This window comes from Amphiura filiformis, chromosome 18, assembly GCF_039555335.1.
Source record: "Amphiura filiformis chromosome 18, Afil_fr2py, whole genome shotgun sequence".
In the NCBI taxonomy this organism is placed as follows: Eukaryota; Metazoa; Echinodermata; class Ophiuroidea; order Amphilepidida; family Amphiuridae; genus Amphiura; species Amphiura filiformis.
The window spans coordinates 25,727,396-25,750,462 of record NC_092645.1 but is presented as its reverse complement, the minus strand read 5'-3'; the positions used below and the strand labels follow the sequence as shown (position 1 = coordinate 25,750,462).

The 23,067-nt window shown below is 34.3% G+C and overlaps 1 protein-coding gene and 1 long non-coding RNA gene across 2 annotated transcripts in view; one reads left to right on the top strand and one right to left on the bottom strand.

Annotated features, from left to right (window-relative positions):
• The first annotated feature begins 5,149 nt into the window (after positions 1–5,149).
• On the top strand, positions 5,150–8,578 carry LOC140140045 (uncharacterized). Its single transcript, XR_011857204.1, has 3 exons — positions 5,150–5,221; positions 6,682–6,850; positions 7,727–8,578. It is a non-coding gene; the product is annotated as an uncharacterized lncRNA (long non-coding RNA).
• A 9,815-nt stretch (positions 8,579–18,393) lies between these two features.
• The window catches only part of LOC140140044 (uncharacterized), a 110,740-nt gene continuing 106,066 nt past the window's right edge, over positions 18,394–23,067 (bottom strand). Inside the window, exons 29-30 of the mRNA XM_072161855.1 lie at positions 22,262–22,509; positions 18,394–20,901 (exon numbers count right to left, since the gene is read on the bottom strand). Of these exons, the coding sequence (XP_072017956.1) occupies positions 20,645–20,901; positions 22,262–22,509 (505 nt within the window). The 3' untranslated portion in view covers positions 18,394–20,644. The remainder of the gene's footprint in view (positions 20,902–22,261; positions 22,510–23,067) is intronic.

Here is a 23,067-nt window from a genome sequence, read left to right as displayed (position 1 = left end):
AAATCAAAATTATTTGATATCGGAAGGACATTCCTTATGCAATTCGATATGTCTGATGTGCTTTCAGGTCCCGTAACAATACTGTGCAAATGTTGCTATCCGCTTCCTTAATTTATTGTATTAATGAAAAGCATTGTCTTGTTGTTTTTCGTATCATTGTTTTGCATGAATGAAGTGATGATAACAATACTGCACTTTTCGCAAATACTTGCTTTTCGAAAGTGCAATTGTTATTAACACTACATTCGTAAATGCCAGTACTCTTTCCCTGAGAAGTATTTGGTCTCAGAAAAAAGAGAAAGGCATTACGAATGGCGTGTTATTGTAATCATCGCTCCATTCGTGGAAAATAATGGAGCGGTAAAACAATAGCGCGACGTCATAGGTGTGTATTAAACTATAATATTCGCCATTTTTTTGTGAAAATACAAAATGTGTTTATACAAAATGATCAGCTCCAAGCGAACCATTGTTCGCGAGATGCGATTGACTATGATCATGCACTGACAAAAAATGTATCGTATTGTTGTTTTTATTGCCGCTTTTGTAGCTCGTCGCTGAGCGACTACAAAATCCAACACATACTTCAATTCGGGAGGAAGGAAGCGCACCCAAATTTATATCTTTACATGTATTGCCAATCCATTAACGAGTTACCAGTATATTTATTTTATAAGTGTATTGTGTGACCGGAACAAAAACATTGTGCATTTGCCACATTTAGGTGATTTTATTTTCCGATGATTTCTCTTTTTCTGGAGGATACATGTTGTGATTAAAAGTATAAACCTGTCCTTCTTTAGCATACATACTCTATACTCTACAACTGTCAGCATTCAAAGTGCCCTGATAAAGGCTAGAGCGTGCGAACAATTTAAAGGACTTTAAAACCATAGTGTCTGCTCGCTAGTCGCGCCTACAAAATCACGTAACACTTTTTTTCCTACATGTATTGTCTAATTTAGACTATTGATGTTACCTAACAATAGGCTACACCAATCCTATAACTTTTATTTGAATATAACATTATGTTAACAAAAGAGCAGATATACATTTTGTACATTTGCAAGGCTCAGTTGAGTTAATAATGTAGCACATAGATTTAACATTTGGACATTCGCTCACCTTACTAATGTTGAAGTTGTGAACACTGTTCGCCGCCTATTGCTATTGAGAAGTCATAGCTCCGAATTGCATGCATGTGATACCCAGTTGAAAATGATTCTTGTGAATCAATTGAATTTATATTTGGAAACATAGCTAGTTCAATATCAAATCACGCCCTCATATACAGATGTAGAGAGGAGCTGCAATAGTTAATAAGAATATCTTCAACAATACAATCATGTATTATTGAATATCATGTTTAGCGTCACGTCCTCATCTTTTAGGGATGCTGAAATCGTCTTTTTTCTTTATTTCAGATGTAACAGTTTGGTGTCGAAATATTTCAGAAGTTATCATATTGGTTACTAAGTATATCCAATATCTAAACCATTTTAGGCAAGTCAAGTGGAATAATCTCTTCAGTGGCTAATGAAGACCTGTAGATGCAGGTCGCAAGCTACCACAGCTCTGCAAAATACTAAGTCTTGTGACTGTTGTTTTAAATCAACTACTGTACCATTTTAAAGTAGGTTTCATGTTAATTAAACCATCAAACCCCTAAATAAAAAGATTTTACAAGATATTCTCCCTTTTCCAGTTACTGAAAACCGGAATAATTTTCCACACTGAATTGAAGCACTTACAGAGTTGATTTAGACTTGCCTTTCACAAAAATGACAGCCTTGTATGACAGCAATATTTTCTCATGACTAACTCAATCTCATTTTGAACACGTTTAGACATAGTATTTTAGTCAAAATGGGGTAGTACTGTTGCTTATTTGCATAATAGACACTGTTGCTTATTTGCATAATAGACACGGTACTGAAATTATGCTCAGCTTGGTAGTCCTATAATTAATGTTGTGTAATTAGAAGGATAGACTGGGTGAAAGGATTTGGTGCTCAACTACTATACAGTACAACAAGTATACACACTGTTAAAAATGAACGTTAATTTACAGGGAAAAAATACAATTTTTACCGTTTTAAAACAATTTATATACAAAAATACGGTGAAAAATTAGGAATTTTACATTTTCCTGTATATGTAATGTTTTTTATCAAATATCCCATTTTACGATACAATATACAAAAGTAAAAAATAACTGTAATTTTAATGCAATTTACTGTTTATTTACAAATAAAAACATAATTTTGAACGTTTTCTTACAGTTTCTTTTAAAAGTACATTACCGACACTGTTAAAAATCGTCAGAATGTTAATTTGCAGGTAAAAATACGGTTTACCATATTTAAACAAAGTTTACACAACATTATGGTCAATAACCGTAAATTTACAATTTCCCGTACCACAATTGAAGTGACAGTTAATTTACATGCAAATTAACAGTTTGTCCTGTTTTAAAACAATATATACAAAAAAGACGTTAAAAATCAGCAATTTTACGTTTTCCTGTAAATGTAATGTTTAGTTTATTTTTTAACGATACATTATACAAAACTAAACAAATTACTTTAATTTTAATATAATTTTCTGTTTATTTACAAATAAAAACATACGTTTGAACATTTTCTTACAGTTTCTTATAAAAGTACATTACGACACTGTTAAAATCGTTAGAATGTTAATTCATAGGTAAAAACCGGTTTTTACCATATTTAAACAAAGTTTACACAACATATTATGGTCAATAACCGTATATTTACAATTTCCCGTATCACAAATAAGTGAAAGTTAATTTACATGAAAATTAAACAGTTTTTCCCGTTTTTAAAACAATTTACACAAAAAAAGACGCTAAAAATCAGCAATTTTACGTTTTCCTGTAAATGTAATGCTTAGTTTATTTTTTAACGATAACAATATACAAAATTAAACAAATGACTGTATATTTAATGTAATTTACTGTTTATTTACAAATAAAAACATGCGTTTGAATGTTTTCTTACAGTTTCTTTTAAAATTACATTACAGACACTGTTAAAATCGTTAGAATGTTAATTTACAGGTAAAAATACGGCTTATACCATATTTTAACCAATTTTACACAACATCATGGTCAACAACCGTAAATTTACAATTTCCCGTACCACAATTGAAGTTCAACGTTAATTTACATGAAAAATTAAAAGTTTTTCCCGTTTTCAAAACAATTTATATACAAAAATACGCTAAAAAATCAGTATAATTATACGTTTTCCTGTCAATGTAATGTTTCGGTTTTTACGATGTAATGTGCAAAATTAAACAAATGACTGTATATTTAATGTAATTTACTGTTTATTTAAATATAAAAACATGCGTTTGAACGTTTTCTTACAGTTTCTTTTAAAAGTGCATTACTAACACTGTTAAAAATTGTTAGAATGTTAATTTACAGGTAAAAATACGGCTTATACTATATTTGAACAAATTTTACACAACATTATGGTAAACAACCGTAAATTTACAATTTCCCGTACCACAATTGAAGTTCAACGTTAATTTACATGAAAAATTAAAAGTTTTTCCCGTTTTCAAAACAATTTATATACAAAAAGACGCTAAAAAATCAGTATAATTATACGTTTTCCTGTCAATGTAATGTTTCGGTTTTTTACGATGTAATGTGCAAAATTAAACAAATGACTGTATATTTAATGTAATTTACTGTTTATTTAAATATAAAAACATGCGTTTGAACGTTTTCTTACAGTTTCTTTTAAAAGTGCATTACTAACACTGTTAAAAATTGTTAGAATGTTAATTTACAGGTAAAAATACGGCTTATACTATATTTGAACAAATTTTACACAACATTATGGTAAACAACCGTAAATTTACAATTTCCCGTACCACAATTGAAGTTCAACGTTAATTTACATGAAAAATTAACAGTTTTACCGTTTTCAAGACGCTAAAGTCATCAATTTAACGTTTTCCTGTCAATCTAAAGTTTAGTTTGTTTTTAACGATACAATCTGCAAATTTTTATAATTTAATTTTAATGTAATTTATTGTTTATTTACAAATAAAACATACGTTTAAACCGTTAAAATATTAGTATGAAGTTAATTTACAGGTAAAATATGACTTTCACCATTTTTTTTTTAAATTAACACCATCACTGTTAAAAATATCAAATTAAATCATAATATAAATGTGAATTGATCCTACCGCAGGTAAAAACACATAGGACCCTAATTGTTTTTCAACATTATACTTCACTTTTTAAGTGTTTTGAGATATATTTTCATAGTTTTATAGAAGCAAACTATTCCGTTATTTTACGGAACATTCCGGCAGCAGGGTTACGGAACATCCGTAAATTGTAATTTATTCATTCCGTAAAACTTATTCATTAAAAATACAGAATAAAACGAGGTTTCTTACGGAAAATATTCCTTAAAAATACAGAATATTCGTAATATTCCGTAGAGTTTTAACGGTAAATATTCCAAACAACTCGGAATCATTCCGTATTTTTACGGAATTAATGTTATTTTACAGAAAAAATATGGATGTTCTGGTAAATCCGTAAATTTACAGAAACAAACAAATAAAAATGTATTTTCTTTTTTGAAAACCCGTAAGTTCACAGGTCTCCTGTAATAATACTTCATAGACCGTTTTCCCTGGGTAATTATGCATAATTGATTGAACTGAGGATGCGCTGTTAGTATCAGAATACCGCATGCAGAGGAGCAGCCCCCGGGGAGTAGCCGTTGCGCGCTGTAATGAGACGTATATCGGCCGATAGGACTGGAAGAAGACGACCGTGGCGTCGAAGTGTTTTACTTTGATAAGTTTGCTAGATCGCTTCTTTGCTGGTCAACTTTAACAGAGACAGGCAAGTAAACGCTAGTTGTTTTAGTTCACATGGTTTAAGTGCATGGTACGATCTAAATGCCCATGTACCGGTACCATAGATCAATGCTTATCTTTCTGTGGGTCATTTGGGTCAGTTTGTGCTGTGAAGTGGCCACATTTCAGGGGAGAGATTATTTAAATGTTCGATATCAGATCATGTACACATTGATACCATTGCTACTTTGTAATTGTTTTACTGAACTTGATTTTCTTTTATATTTCAAATAGGCCTTGACAAGTACTTCAGCTTCTACCATTGAAACACTGGAGTTACCGGCAACACCTTGTCTTGTTGCCCATGGTAAGTTCTATTCATTGTGGCTTTATTGGCTATCGATTATCACTTACACTCTCAGAAAAAGGGGTGCCAACTGAAACCTTTTTTGTCCAGTATATGGAACCCTGGCTATTGAACCCTCAAAAAGGTTACAGAAAATTCAGGAACCCTTTAAGGTTCTATAGCTTGTTACATTAAGAACCAATAAAGGTTCCCTAGAGTGTCTTAGTGGTTCCTTTTAGAACCTTAAAGGGTGCCATATAGAGGACAAGTGAAGAACCCTTTTAGAACCCTTATTTCTGAGAGTAGTCTAAAAAATAAGCTCTAAAATCAATTTGCTTTCTACCTTTAAAAATTTGTAAAGACAATTGACTTAGCTCATTGAGAGGTTAAATTGACATTTTAATAATCTTTGAATTACATTTTTCTGGAAAGTACCTAAATTTTTGCACATTTGATTTTTATCCAGCAAAGAGCAAAAACCTGGTCATGAAACTTTGGGAATAAATGAATAAGCATAGAAATTCTCTTGTGGATTTTTGCAACAAACACTCATAATCCAGTCAGGAAACACTTAGGCCTAACTGACAAAAAGCCAAGAAAGATCATTTTCTGAACTAAATATATAGCCTGACATGTCAGTATTGCTTTAGCTTAAAACATAGGCCTAGTAGCTAAAAGGAGGTTTAGAAGTTAAGTTTTATTCATTATCACCCAATATAAAGTTGGAGCCAATCTTGGTTGCTAATTGTGTCAGTTCATAAATTAATTCAATGTAATTTTGAGAGAGTAATCAAACTGCACAGATGCCAGTTCATCAGTTAAGGACATACTAGCCCTTCAAATGAGACAAACTTGTAATGTAAACATAATGTTGTCCAACCAAGTTACAGGTAGATCCAAAATATGTAATTTTGTCATAGTTTTAAATCAGTTTGTTTTAAATTTCTTCTACACTTGAAGGAAAATAGTCACAGATTTGAATTCCTCATCAAATTTTCTTTCAGAAAAAGTAGTACTTTTACTTGGAAACAATAATCGCTTTGGAATTTATTATTGTTTTCAATATGAAATCATGTGCGAATGCTTAAAGGGACAGTCAGAGATCTGCGGGTCAAGGTCAAACTTTTTTTCACACATACCTTTTTTTTTTTGCTTGTTGGGGAAGGTTAGCCTGAAAAGGAATCTTGCACAAACTATACAGTTTGTGAACGAGAGTCAAATCTTTATTTTCTGATGCGCGGGCATCAGAAATTCGCCATAGAAGCCTATGGAACAATGCAATGCACACAATATTGCATAACTTCTAAACGGAAGGTCAGACTTGGCTAAAAGTTTGGAATTAAAGTGATCTTTGGTATATCTACCTATACATAACATTAAAAGGGATGTTGAATCTCTGTACAATCACTGACTGTCCCTTTAACTGGCATTCCTTTCATTGTGTGTATGCAATGCATTTTATCTTTCTTTACTTTAAATAGGAGATTCACCATTTGACACTAACAAGTTCTCACTGACAATAAATGGGAAGGTAGTCATTGATCTCATCACCAACCAGCTGTCAGCATTGGCCCTGTGGTTCTCTACATTCTACGTCTTTAACTTCGAGTACCCTGAGAATATCGGAGCAACATTGGAATTTATTCAGAGGTAAGATTATATATAAGGATGTTTATTTCTCTGCTTCATTTGCTTTGAGGTGTTGTGTGATGTGTTTTCATTATTAACATTTTGTACCGCCCAACACATTATGGATTGGATGAACTGAGGGTGCAAGAAGCTATTTCACAATTTATTTGAAACTTTTGCAATAATTTTGAAACTTTTATAATAGATTTGAGGAGTTTTATGTAAAATGATCATAGGAATTCAAATAATGTGTCATTCATTACTGGTTTCATTGTACATGTACTATTGTAGCCCTTGTAGCTTTTTAATTATAATAACAATGATGAAAACTAAATAATGTCCATATTTTGATTGCTTCCAATGTCTGATGATATTTTTTTTAATAGTATTTAGTAATGCTGGAAACAAGTTAAAATATTCATTTTATTATTGGCAAATCTGCTGTATAGATTTCAACAACAGTTCAAATGGACAAATTGCTGTACCTGAATCCAACCTTAACATTAAACAGAAACACCTGAATCATGTGATCATCAATCAGTGTCAGTTGATGTGTATGGGCCTGTAACTAGTGGGAAAATCATAATTTGTAGAGTGGTTAGTCCACAGTAGGTCAAAAATGTTAAAATTATACAGTCCTTCAAAATAAACTAATATGAAAAATCCATGTAGTGCATAAGTTTCAACTTAAATACCTTTCGTTGTAATAATTTAGTGCAAAACCCTTTTGATATATGAATGAACCATATTCTTAGATGTTTGTGACTTATGTTAACAGCATTCAATGTCTATGAAAATCTTTTACATAGAATATTATTCAATAATAAAAACTACAAATTACAATGTATTGTCACTGATATTGAATGAACTGATATGAATGTATGAATTTGATTTCAGGTGCTTCCTTGGCATCAACCCTAGTCAAGGGTCCAAGAGAAGTAAAAAGAAAGGCAAGAAGACAGCCGTTCATCCACAAGTCCTCCAACTATGTAACAAACTGAAAGACTTTGAAAGTGATTGGCTAGACTTTGAAATTGAACGGATAAAGGAAGCTATATCTTATCATCTAAATCATCAGATGTCGAATTGATGTTTACTGTTCTGAATTATGTATTCTGTTCAGAGTAGGTTGTTGCATATATCTATATCAACAATTGAGAAATGTGACTGGTTACTAGAGCTATGATTGGGTTCAAACTTCGGCAATCGTGAAACAAAAGTGCTGGTTCAATATTGCGCCACTGTTTATTGTGTAATACACGAACAATACGTGGTCGAACCAGTTGCAACACACCAGTTGCCCAAGTAGCCAATCATAGTGAGACTCACAAATAAGGGAGCTAAAAGTATTACAAATGAACTGATAGTTCACCAGTGAGAGACATGGGCTACTCTATGGCAAAACTCAAGACAGATTGATAATTCCACTCAAAACTAATTGAAAAGTGATCAATGCTTTTTGTCTAGCATTACTGTGATTAGTTCTACAGTACCGTACCATTAATCATGTTAATTGTACAGACTAGTGACCAGGAGATTCTGGGTTCAAATCATACCACCAGCACATTGCTTACTTATGGAGTGAGTTTGGGTTGGGACTTGGCCTCTGTCATCAAGTATTTATTCTGGTCTTTGTAATCTGTTTAAGTCATGGAGTATTATGAAGATACCAAGGAGTATTCAATGAACAAATTCCAAGAGTGGAATTCACAGTGCAGGCCTATACACGATTTTCTATGTTTGAGTTTATATTTTGGCCTCACAAAAGTTTGTGAAAGTTTTAAGGGGAGCCGACCCTTCGTGCACCTAGCGGTACTACTCTAGGCTGTATTGTGAAGAATTGGGAAAGGCTAGAAAATGAAAGTTGCTATGAATATAGCTAAGGTTTTGCCATCCTTCCTATGTAGTTTGATTTTGTTTAGCTTTTATTGATTTTCGCATATAGTGTCAAATGTTCAAAACTTTTGTTTTTCGAACATTTTACACTCTCGAAGAAAATTTGTAAAAGCTAAACTAAATCAAACTTCATAGACATGATGATGGTAATCTTGGCTATAGTCATGGTAACTTTGGTTTTTGTAGCCCTTCCCAATTCTTCAGAATATAGTCAGGAATACTATTAGTAATTAGGTGCATGAAAAAAAAAAAAAAAACGCGAAGGTCAGCTCCTCCTTAAGTTGATGAAAATATAAAAGATATCATTAAAAAGATACCAAGGAGTATTCAATGTACAAATTCCAAGAGGGAATTCACAGTGCAGGCCTATACATGATTTTCTATGTTTGAGTTTATATTTTTGGCCTCACAAATTATATGAATTTAGTGTAAAGTTGATAAAAATATCAAAAATAGCATTAAGAAGATACCAAGAAGTATTCAATGAACAAATTCCAAGAGGGAATTCACCGTGCAGGCTTATATACATGATTCTCTATGTTTGAGTTTATATTTTTGGCCTCACAAATTTTGTGAAAGTGTAAAGTTGATAAAAATATCAAAAATAACATTAAGAAGATATCAAGAAGTATTCAATGAACAAATTCCAAGAAGGGAATTCATGTTGATCATCAATCAGTGTCAGTTGATGTGTATGGGCCTGTAACTAGTGGGAAAATCATAATTTGTAGAGTGGTTAGTCCACAGTAGGTCAAAAATGTTAAAATGTCTTAAACCTTACTGTGTGGACACGACTAATCTTTTTAATTTCATTTTTCATACTCTGTATTATTGTACCAAAAGTCGTTTTGATATAGACTGACAGATTTACATGTATATTGATACATTGTATTTGTTGCATGTGTAAGTTTCGAGGGTTTAGTTCAACAAAGGGCTCTCTGCATTTTGAGGAAACCAATGTTTATAAGATTTTACTGAATCTTGTTCATCTGTTTGTTGTTGTTTATCTCAGCTGTGCTGATTAATAAACAGATTGTGAAAACACCTTTGTGTGATTTGTTGTTTATTCCTTTTCAAATTAGTTTGCTGAGTACTCACAGCATGAATGTGTTACGAAGGCATGATTTATAACAATTAATGATCAGTCAACAACTTTAATTTTCAGATGTTTATTTACGTTACCTGTAGCAACGTCTGCAATTAAACGTAAATAAACTAGTGTGTATTGTAAATTTTGCAGTACAAACCTGTGTTTACGTTACTACCTGGAATATACAAATTGAATGCGAAATAACGGCCTCACGTGGAATATACAAATTGACTGAAATAACCGCCTTCAACGCTATTTTACAGTACAATAGTTTATTTACGTTACTCCCTGAAATAACGTCTTCAATGCTATTTTTTTACAGAACAAAAGTTTATTTACGTTGCTACCTAGAATATACAAATTGACTGTGAAATAACGACCTGACGTGGAATATACAAAGTGACTGTAAAATAACCGCCTTCAACGCTATTTTACAGTACAATAGTTTGTTTACGTTACTCCCTGAAATATACAATTTTACTATGGAATAACATTCTGCCACGTTTATTTACAGTAGAACTGAAATTATACACGATCTCAGTAAAATAACATCTATCATGTATGTTCACGCCAACTGTTAAATAACATTAAAACATCGTTTGTTGACATTGTCAAGCGTCATTTTACCTAAAATGTTGTTAATTAAGAGATAGTATAGTGTTATATTACGGCTGAAGATGGCATTTATACTGCCCAGATACTCCAAATAACGGGTCATTTATGTAGAAAGTACCATAAAATAACACTGTTATCGTTAATTAACGTTGTTATTAGAATTTAAGGACCTCTTAAAAAACGTTAAAAGTCGTATTATTGCATTATTCCACTGTTAATTTACCAGTAACGGGCACGAAGGAAAAAAACCCGGTTTTTTAGGAGAAAACGTACAACCGTTAAAAAATCAAACGAATTGTTCAATTAACGGTCAATTCTTGTTTATGGTTGCTGTATTTTACCGGTAAAATACCGGCGTCCCAGCTGCCAGTATTTTACCGGTAAAATACAGCAACCGTAAACGAATTGTTCAATTAACGGTCAATTCTTGTTTACGGTGGTTGCTGTATTTTTACCGGTAAAATACAGGGTTTTTTCTAACAGTGCAGGGATGTGACAGAGGCTCCCGGCTGGTATCATAAATATGCTGACAGATAGTAAGCCCATTTTATAAAATATAAGAATCACAATACTCTGAGATGTGTGGAAGAAAACATGCAGGTATTGTTAAAAATATAACTAACTTTGAGAAATTTGCCCCAAAAATGGTCAAAAAATGTTGATTTTTCAAAAAATCATAAAAAAGCCCGATTTTGGCACAAATTTCAAATATTTTGGTGAAATTGGTCAAAATTAAAAAAAATGAAAAAACGGGTCCTAGATATTTTGATCTAGTTTTTAAAAATTAATAAAAATTAAATTTTGGCCCAAGAATTTTTTTGTTACGGTGCACAAAAAAGAAGTGGGCCAAAAACCGTTATTTTTGGGATTTTGGGCCAAAAGTGCCATTTTGGCCCAAATTTGACCTCACAGATGAACTTATCCAGTCTTTGCCATTCTAAATATGTATACTTTTATATACTTTAGACAAACAATTTAGAAGTTATGAGGCCCGAAAGTTTCCATAATTCCAGGGTTCAGACCAACCTTAACACGGTTTATATGCTAGTCTCAGATGAAATTCTAAGCTCAAATTATGTATTTATTTTTTAGGCCTAATATTTCTCATGATATTGATATACATATGAATTGTAATATCACAATTTACTAATATATATAAAAAAAGCGCCTGATTTTAGTTTAAAAACCATTACATTTGTAATACTTAATTTGGATTTTTTTCTATGAACAACAACAGTATACGTTCTGTCCATTGAGAGCGTTTATAGTCCCTTTTCTCAAAGCGGGCACATCTCATTTCATGACGTCGCCTTTTTTCTAGGCCAAATCTGTCTCGTTCGAAGGAACCCACCGCTTAAGTTGCTTTTTGCGGAATATCAATTTTAAACGTCTTATTTTCTCAAAAAAAGGAGTCATTTTCATTGTCCTCATAATATTAGCTTGCCAATGATATGATGTTGTTTTTGCAATAGACCTGCCCTTTAATATAGAGATGTTAGTGTTTACACTATATATTTGTCATTTTCTTGTGAAAATCAATAAGTGCATTATTTCAAATGAATAGCGATAGTCTTAAACATTGTTCAATCTTTTAAGGTCAGCACATTTTATCTTCAAATATGATTATATTTCATAATGACATAAGTTTGATAACATAAATCACTACCAATTTTGAGAAATTTGCTCCAACTCAAAGGTTATCTTTACAGCATTGAGCAATACACTGTGTGTGCATGGGGAGCATATCTAAAATGCACATGGTGGTCAGAAGTGCATAATTTGAGATGGGTTTTGGCAGGCTTAAGGGATCTGGAATGAGCGTTTATGGCATTTCGACAGTATTTTTTGTGGGACATGAGAGCACCTCAGAAATATCGAATTGCATTCTGAATACGAAGCATGTCTTTCTGATATCAAATAATTTTCATTTTTTGAAATTTACGATTAAATACAAATGTTATGACAAATTAATAAAATTTGATATTTTTCACATTTTATCAATTTAATGATATATTCTTAAAGTGTATGTAGCTGGGAGGAAAAGCCGACGATCAATTGAAAATTTTGACCTTTCATATTGAAGATATGGATTTTTTTCCCAAAAAGGCCTTTTTATTTTGGCGTTTTGGGAAAAAAAATCCATATCTTCAACACGAAAGGTCAAAATTTTCAATTGATCGTCGGCTTTTCATCCCACCTACATACACTTCAAATATAAATCATCAGATTTATCAAGTGTACTTCGAGTACTGTTGAATATCAAAAATATCAATTTTTAATGATTTGCCATAAAATGTGTATTACATTGCGAATTTCAAAACAATTATTTGATATCAGAAGGACATTCTTCGTATTCAGAATGCAATTCGATATGTCTGATGTGCTCTAATGTCCCACAATATATACTGTCCAAAGGTTCATACCCCACCCCTTAAACATTATTTAATTTCTTAACATCCTGTACATTTTGTCTTTAAAAATAGTTAAATTTTATGAGTATGTAAGTTTGCTTGTCTGAATCAATCCAAATTCGGAGATAATTGCGTTTCAAGACCTGATGCACAGAATGGTGTCACTTCAACCTGTTGTAGTTCTCATCTCATTAAATGTTTCTTTAAAAAAAGTTGATCTCTTGATAAAGGAAGATCTTTTCTATTTACTGACCAATCAGGAAAGAGTTTGGTTAATGGTGTCTGATGGAATCAGGAATTTCTTGAAACAACCTGTTTTAGGTCTAAATCGGGCCAATGCAAGTACTGCATACCATGGGACTTCTTGCATTGATTTATTTTTGCATTGAAATACATGAGTGAGTGCACAGCACACAACATTAAGTGGGAAACCGTTCAAGCATTAGATTTATTGACAGTGGGCATCCCTACTAAATACAGTGTGGGCCAAAAACAACTTTACCCAATTTAAAAGGTTCGTATCTCAAAATTGAAAAGCAAATTGTTTTCACATATTCATAAAGAACATCTTCTTTAGAGTATTTGGTGAAAAAAATATTCAAAAATGTATTAAATTAAAAACGTGCCGCAAGTTTTAAATCAAAGAGTCAAAATTAGCTTTGTCCACGCGAAGGCCTACTAGCTGTCGCGTCGCATCACTTGCAATGGCGAGTTCGATAAAGAATGAGAACCACTCAGTATACGCACAAATTTGTTCAGCAATTTCATATAACACAATCAAATAAATCAAACCTGAACAATTTAAATGTCAAGCTATGATATTTCGTCATGATATGCAGCTTGCACCTTGCAAAGCCGGGCTGCAAAGCCGGTCTGCAAAGATAAACACAATTCTCTTCAAATATGCGCAAAGCAATTGTAACCTCAGACCTGATTTTGTTTTTGTCATTACGAAATGTTATCTACAAGAAAGTTTGAAGTTATTGAACTTATTGCGTTCGTGGTATGTTCGGCAAATTGTTGCGTCGACAACCATGACAACTGACTCTGGGGTTAGCTGCAAGTTCCCTTTGAACCGCTGCAATATTTGCAGCTGAACGACCAGTTCTTGGACGTCCGCTCCATGCTTTGCATCTATTCATCACACTTCCGAGGTTGTGAAAGTTGTTCGTATGTAGAGTTATGGTAGGTTTCGGTGGGATCTTACGTTCGGGAAACGAATCCGAAATTGACGCTGCACTACCAAAAAGCTTTCTGTTCTTAATTAAGTAGACCTCTGCCATAAAAGTCATCTCTTGTGTTGTGAATTGCCTTATCTTGACACCTTGCAAACCTATTTAGAAATAAGCCACGCAGTCACGAAATGCACGAAGGCCTATTTAAAATTGAAAAATTGCGCCAGATAATTTTTATGCCAATTGTTGGTAAATGACAGGAGTGAAGTTCCAGTTCATGACAAGTAAATGGGGGTTAAAATCGATTGTATTTCTTTCATGCATGTGTACCGTACATGTACTCTAAGCAATCGGACATACACCATTGAATTACGTGTGGACAAAGCGATTTTTGACCCTCGGACGTAAAACTATCACCATTTTGTTAATTTAGCTTCTTTTGCTTTCATTTCTTCATCACATACTTTCAGAAATATATACATTTAGAATATGTAACAATATTATGAATAGCTCTTCTACTTTTCGAGCAACCACTCTCTGAAATTGGGTAAAGTTGTTTTTGGCCCACACTGTAGTCTGAATATGTACCTGATCCCTAACCCTACAGCGCAGAAACACACTGCGCATATTTCATTACGCGAAATAGATACCTAATCGACACGAAGCGTGCTGAAGTGTGACAACGAGGTAAGTTATGCATTATCTAAGACCAAATATTAGAAATTAGACATATGTTTTTGGTTTGTGTAAAAGGCACGCCACATGTTGCTGACAATTTGTGATTGAAGTATGTTAAAACTATTTTCTGTTCCAAATGTCAAGGCTTAAATATACTTTTGTGTGTGACCATGGTCAATAATGGTGGAAAAAAATCAGCTCAGGAAACAGCGTTTTGTGGTGACTTCTAGTGCGGTGACGGCGAGGAGATTAAGTTTATCCTATACAGTAAGCCAAAGAATTAAGAAACCAGTTATGTTCACCCCTGTATATCCTAAATAAAGACAAATATTACAAAATTAAAACACGCAGCCAATACCTGTAATCTTTAGCTCTGATTTAAGACCGTATTTGTTGAAATTGGTTGAGAATTAAAGAAACGGTGATCTAAAATTTAATGAAGACACGAAATCAAAAGTTGCACTTTGTGTTCTAATCAATGAAAGCATGACGCTAGTTATAACATGCTAATCAATGGAAGCGCAGCGCTAGTTCTCTTTTTTTCACGAACGTTTTGTGTACAAATCAATAGGGCATTTAATGCAGCAAACTGCTACTTTTAAATTGGTATCTTCCTTGGGTTTTGGGATCGCCGTGTCTTTATTTCTTGAACAATTTCAACGAATGAGGTCTTTAATTCGATTTTTTTTGGGTACATGGGCGGGGGGGAATTCAGGGGACTAAATCAACCAATTTTGGGCAAAATTGCTGGAATTTGTGGACACGTTCGTACTGTTGAGCATTTACTGCGAGGGTAAGAGTTCTGACTGGGGATGCCCCACGGGTCCGCCACTGACGGCTGCACATTTAAATAAAACATGCCATAGAGGAGAGGAGAGGAGAGGAGAGGTGAGGAGAGGTGAGGAGAGGAGCTACATTCGACAGTATTTACAAATACGTATTTATAAATACGCACGTGACCCATGGGCACGACATACCAAGACCAGCAAGTGTGACCTAATAGTCAAGCGTGACCTAACTCAAAGCCACTAAAAAGGATAGAAACACTCTAGATAACTATCAAAATTAAGTATTAATTGAAGAGCAATTTTTTACGCATGGGGATTCAGAATTTGAAATATTTGATCAAAAACAACATTTTGAAAGTATTTGCCCACGGAAAAAATATTTATCGACAGAAACAATTTTGCTGAACAGTTAGTCTCGTGTTCTTCCGTCTTTGCATTCAAATGTACAGGAATACCATCCGCTATGTAGAAGGTCACTGCGAGACTTACTGCCTACAAGTCGTTATGGAAGCGTGGAGGTGGCCACGTGCGTATTTATAAATAAGTATTTATAAATATAGTCGGAGCATACTGGTAATATTGGTTCTAATATAATTCTACTCTACAGGAACATACAAAAGAGCAAAATAAATATTTCACAGTTATATGCAATTTCTTTTCTTTTCTTTTAAATAACATCGTTTATTTTTTATAATGAAACCTTCAACAAAATATAACATTTTCCGATACAAAGTCATAATGCTTTGCTGGGACACTAATGTTGGCCATCCAAGTGTTGCTCATCTTAGGATGTAAGAAGTACAGGACAACTGAACCAAAGGCAATTGACAGTGTTTCTTACTCCAAGTTGGCTCACCTCAAGTTCGGTAGTGACGTATTATGCTGATTATAATATCCCCACGAGTACGTACAAGGGCGGTTGTCAACACTCTTTCTGCGCAACCACAATACAACATTGACGTCACTACTAAACATCAGGGGAAACCAAAGTCAAAATGACCAGTGTTCCAGATTGATTTGCTGAAGTAAACGTGTTATATTTTACAATACCGGTATGTTAACAGCGGATAAAACATGACACTTTGACAAGTTATTAATACTAATAGCAAACATTCCAATATATTGACTTGAAGCAAACGGTTATCAAAAAATGTAAAAAATACAAAAAAAAATTATAGTATAAAATGTACAACTTATTCTGCTTTATATGTTTTAAATAATGTTTGTTGAACTTTTTTTTAGATTTTAAACTTCAAAGATACGACTACTACTATTTCAAAAAAAATACGACTATTATTATTGCATAGATTATTATCGTAAGATCCTAAGAGGTAATATATTGTAAATAGGTTTCTTGTATTTATTTAAAAAAGTATTTAGGGGGGAACTTATAAGTTGTGGACCCTATATTGTAAATAGGTTTCTTGCCATAAATCAGTAATTCATGAATTAACATTTCAATATGTTAATAAGCAAGTTACACAATACATTGGTTCCTCAATGTTGTTTTCCCCCTTTGAAGTCTCATTGCATGAAAGGTGATTTATCACCTCAAGTAGTCCTAGAAACCTGGTATAGAAAAATTCCAAATGTGAAAGGTAAGACCTCTGACCTTGGCTGTACAGCATGTGGTGATATAATTATTAATACTCTAAACATCTGACATGTCTATCAAAAAGGTAACGGTTAATATAATATGAATCTGCATAAATTAATAGAATTGGTTCTCCTCTTGGACTTCGATCATGGTTTAGACTACTGATCATATCCATGAACTTGAACAAACCAGAACGTTTTCTCCCATAGTAAAGGATAAAGCGCGAGTACTGGTTACATGGTGTATAACCATTCCTGGTCCCGCCATGTGGGATATAATGAGTTATAATGAGATTAACTCATTGTAGCCATTGTCCGACGAGGGTATAATACTACAACTGAACTTTTCTAGAAATCCCATAAGCCTTTGCTAGTAGACCTGAGCTATTGTAATTTGACGTTACGCCAATGCAAACGTCGTTTAGTGAACATCGCTCATGCGTGACGTGTGTAGTAACGATGTGCGCGTCGGCGTGACGTCAAATGACGACATCTTTAGTTTTGAAATATTATTGGCCGTAACTCAAGTACCGTAAGACCTATGGAAATTTTAATGCAAATAATGGCTTTCTTGAATCATTTCCTATAAGATCAATGCATTAATATTAAGAAGTATGCTGCAGTTTTTTAAGTTAAAAGACCTTAACCCTATCGACAGCCTCATATTCCATTTTTCTTCATTAAAACTGAGATTTTGGTATCACAAGAAAGCTCACATTTTTCTAATTACCCCAGTGAAATTGAATATCTTAGATATTTTTATTTTTGGTTTACATGGTGTGAATAAAATCGTAGCGAATCGTAGTGGCGCAATGTTATACACGTCTTTGTTTCTCAGATTAAAACAACTCAAAATTTGGAAACATAATTTTGTCATGGTGTGCCTCAATATATGATGGAAAACAGAACATAAAATATCGGACGGCGCCTCTTAAAGTGGATAAAACTGGAAAATAGTCCCTGCTATCTTACTCGCCAAACATGTTGAACAAAACAGTTATGTAAGTTTGCCTCTTATTTTGAAATAAAAAAAACGTTAGAAATCTACAATATAAATAATAATTTTAGGCCTATCTGTGGTTATCAAGCGAGATTTACTCTTACATCTAACAATGTTATTGTGATCATTATAATATAGTACAAATATTCAAAAATATGATATATTTACACAAAAACAACAATTTCAGACTCATCTAACTAGACATCGGATTAGAAAATATTACCTCCAGTGTTGAAACCAGTTAACCAATTAATATTCGATTCCTTTAATTTTCCCATTCCGTCCTGTCTATCCATGTTTACACTGAGCACTCTGTATTTTTACCCGGTATTACCTGGTAACCCACAATCCGATTCAGGCAACAACCAACACGTTTCTACTGATGCTTAAAATAAGGTATGTGGTGTGTACCGGAAGTACTGAAACTGTTTGCCTGACCTCCAAGCTGCTTTTAAGGTCACGATGTGATACATAAAATGTATATAAAAGAGGTTCAACACCCAGCAACCGTTATCCGGTGTGTTTCCACTGGCAGAAATACCGGGTGTCACACCACATGATCTACCTCAAGAGGTGGACCAGGGTTGCCGGGTGTCCACACCGCATCACTCTGAACCGATCTGTTTCCACTGAGCAGATTAACCGGTAACACTCTAAACTAAACCGCATTACCCGCCAACCGTTCCCCAGTAGAAACACGCAGAAACCAGGTCAAGTGCCGCGGTATTTCAGTGCTGATGATCCATTGTAAAGGCTAGTGAGACGAGGGCGTTTTAAGTTACTGACGCCCAATCTCTAAAGGGGCCACCTTTGTTCCATAACCATTAAGGTATAGGACTTCTTTTTTTTGCTATACCCCCCGAATGAAATGTATTTAATTATGTTTGTACTCACTCAGGTAGCATTGTGTGTGAATTTTACATCCGAACTAAGTGCTATTCTTTTTTATGGGCATTTTAGTGTCTAAAATGGCCCAAAATGAGGGTTTTTCAATATTGCCGTCCTTTTCTAATCTTCACCCCCATAGACTTTACATGTAAAATAAAAGGCTCATAAACATTTAATAGCACCTAGTTCGGAGGTAAAATTCACACAAAATGCTTTTTGAGTGATTACAAAGATAATTAAATACTTTACATGCGGGGCTATGTGGAATTTTTGTTAATGTATTCCTTGTACAATGAAATTTCACAATAAAATGTCCATTGGAAACAAAGGTGGGGCCCCTACATGAATCTATACCTTCTTTTGTTTTATATCTTATATCACTGGTTCCATCACTGGAGGCAAAATTAATTAATGTTAACGCTATATATATGGCAGCTCTCTTATCTGCCCTGTAAAAGACCCAACTTAACGGCCCATTCAGTGATCCCAGGGTAACAAGCAAGTGTAAAAAAAATGTTTATATATTGCCTAAAAGTGAAGGATAAATTATTCAAATTGTATTTTGAAATGAAAATTTGACAAAAACGAAGAAAATAGCAGCACTTACAAAGTTGAGTACTCTATTTAAGTAAAATGTCTTCTATTGTCCTTGAAACACGGCTTTCAGCTTAATCACTAGCAGGCTATGTTAGCACATCGTCTATGACATAACAAAGGCGCCAAAACTTAAATGTTGATCAATTTTACGATCCTCCCGATGAGCAAATCACTGAATGGGCCTTTAAGGTGTCCATGTAAGCTTATTCACTGCTAAGCCACCGTCGGCTGCAATAATTTACATCATTTGAATTAAAATATACACTTTAAATATTGAATCTAATATTTCAACTTGGTAATAATCTCTACCTCTGTCCGCTAGTCTAAATCAATCTGATCAAAAGCTTTCTCAATTTCACATAGCAGCATAATAGTGGCATTCTACAGTCATAATTCAACAAAATCAACACCATTACATCGCAAAATATGTTTTACTCTTCGTGCGCAAAAATGGTAGATTTTATAATTCGACTCAAAGAAAAGATTATTTCCTTTGTTAACATCGGATGATTCCATTTGAAATCCATACAACCGCTATGGAAGACATGATCTTAATCTCCTATACGGGAGGTGTGAATTTCAAATGGGGTTACTTGAATAGGTGATTCTAATTGAAATCTACACCCCATGTGTGGGAGATTAAGGTCATGTCTTCCGTTTTGGGAGTATGGATTTCAACTGGAATAGTCCATTTACACTTTTAAGGAAGTTGGGACATTTAGTTGTTTACTTGCAAGCTCATAGCCATTTAGATTTTGGCCTGCAATAAAAAGGTTCTTCAGTTTGGTTCCAAATGAATCAAGAAAATACCAATTATCGCATTCCTTTTGCGACACTTGTCACTTTCTGCAACTGCACTTTTTCTTCGTTGGTGACGTCAGGACGTGTGCACATTACACGCGCATGTGCAAAGACAACTACATGAATGTAGGCGACACAATTTGCCACTATAACGTCACTGACGAAACCCAAACCAAGTTCACTAAAAATGTTCATTTTTACAATAATATTACAAATATTGTGTCACAACAAAAACTTTTTAAAATAAAGTTAATAGGCTATCCAATGAAAATATAAGTCTTTAATAATTTGGGAAATCTATGCTAGCTGACGATGATGAAAAAGCAGCATATCCGCCGACTTCAGCTGATTCACATGTGGGTATCTGACCTGTCCAATCACCGCATTTGGTGCACACTCTTGTACTACTGCTGTCTGCTGTGAGCCTATATCCTTCATTACATTCATATATTACCTCGCTACCATATTTGAAATTTAATCCATATCTTTGGCCATTAACAACTGCTCCTGGGTCGTAGCATTCTGAGCCAACATATTCTGTATTAAAAATAAATAAATAAATAAATAGAAGGTGATAAAAAGCGAATCGTTGGGAAAAATAACAGCGAAACGGAGATTATGTTAAATTGGATTAGACGTTGAAAGATAAAATACCAATTATCCCATTCCTTTTGTGACACTTGTCACTTTCTGAAACTACACCTTTTCTTCGTTGGTGACGTCAGGACGTGGGCACATTACATGTACATGTGCAAAGACAACAACTTATTTATAGCCACCCTCCAATAGTTTTTTTTTGAGCCGCAAACGTAGCTTACGAGGATAGCTTGCAACACCATCTGGGAATTTTCATTCAGCGTTGTGTTCACAACCCTCAGGTTACCTAGTCATCAGAAGATCGTCGTAGACAGTGGCGGCGCCAGGAATATTTTTTCGGGGGGCATGGGGGGAACTGAATTTCAGGGGGCCAAAATTGGAACATTTTGCCCAAAATTGCCGCAAAAAGTGGAAATTTACGTGATTTTGGGGTTTTTTCCTCAAAAGTGAGGGGGGCACGAAAAATATTTGGGGGATGTCCCCCTTGCCCCCCCCCACCCCACCCCCTAGGCGCCGCCACTGGTCGTAGATGGCGGACAGGTTGTATTTGGCGTCCCAGTAGTGTGTATGATTTAGTGTCTTGATATCTTTGGCTTCCTTGATCTTTCCTGCTGATGACTCCTGCATTGTCTATATTGTTGTAAACACAAGGCTGAATAAAAGAAGCAATGTTGGTGTCGCAAATTCAGGGACGTAGTAAGAGCCTCGATGGACAAGGAGCAGTCTCCGGCCCTTTTTATATCTCCTTAATCAGCCCTATCCCTAACACACTTCATTTTCACTTTTGCTCGGAGCCTTTGTGTACCCTTGTCCACCCGCTTGCTACGCCCCTGCGCAATTACGTTTGTTGCTCACCAAATACTCTAAAAGGTATTAGGTAACCTTTAAGTTAAAATGACAATGAAGTTAAATGAGTCCAATGCGCTGTAGAAGTGACGTCATAATCGGATTAACTACCATAGCAATAGATGAATACAATTTTTTAATATACCGCGCTGCACTGCAGCAGGTTGCACTCATCACCTGTCTTCAATCAAATAATAGATTGAATACAATACCGCTCTTTTCAAAGAGACTAATCTTACAGGTGCAAGTGATTAGCATTTCTTTGACATCTATGGTTCAATGCATCGGTACCGCATGAACGTTGTAGTGCGGGGCGATATTGCCAAAATTGTATTCATCTATTGCTATGGTAGTTAATCCGATTAACTACGTCACTTCTACGGCGTATATCAGTCAACACCTGGTAAAGAAGGTAAAGATGAAGTTGTCATTCTAGGTTATCTACAAGACTTACCTGGTAATGTAAATTTGTAGGTTTCACAATTATCTTCTATTGCTACTGGTGACTGGAACTTGGGAATATCGTACTGAGTTTGCGCATTGCTGCATTTTGATGGTCTCCTGCTTCCTTGGACTACATAGCTATCGTCAGTACAAGGGATTGTGATACGAGCTAAACCACCCAAGGTGAACGGCATGCAGACCTTGCCGTTTTCATCTGTAGTTCGTGATGCTTGATAACGGAAGTCTACCCCAGTAAGTCTGTGTTGTAAAAACAATGGGAAAGGGTAAATCAAAACAAAATAATTTAAAGGGTTTTAGGAATGTATAATTAATCTTATTTTTATGCAATATTTATATATTGCAGTGTTTCCACCCACAAACACGTGTTTCAGATTTACCTGTGCGATATTGCAATGGGTTGTGATGCTATTCTATATTATAATTTCTGTGGGATGCACCATTACAAAGCAAACAGTGGATGGATGCACAGTAAGAATACTGTGTGAGGTCTTTGGTTCTCAAATGAGAACAATAGTCTGCATATTGTTATACAGCATTGTTATGGTAAATAATGGCTTGTTGATGGTAACTCATCGTTGCTAATGTCAAACTTGTCAAAGTATTTGTGGCACACAAGTAAATGAGAAACATGTGGTTGTGGACTTAACACGGTTTGGAAATAAGCTCTTCATTTGTTGATCTACTCATATGAAGATTGACGAAAACAAAGTCTTAATTAGGTATAACCAACTAAAATAGTGCCATACGAGTGTATATCGTGAAAACTCGATAGTTAGCATATGTGCTTACTATCGA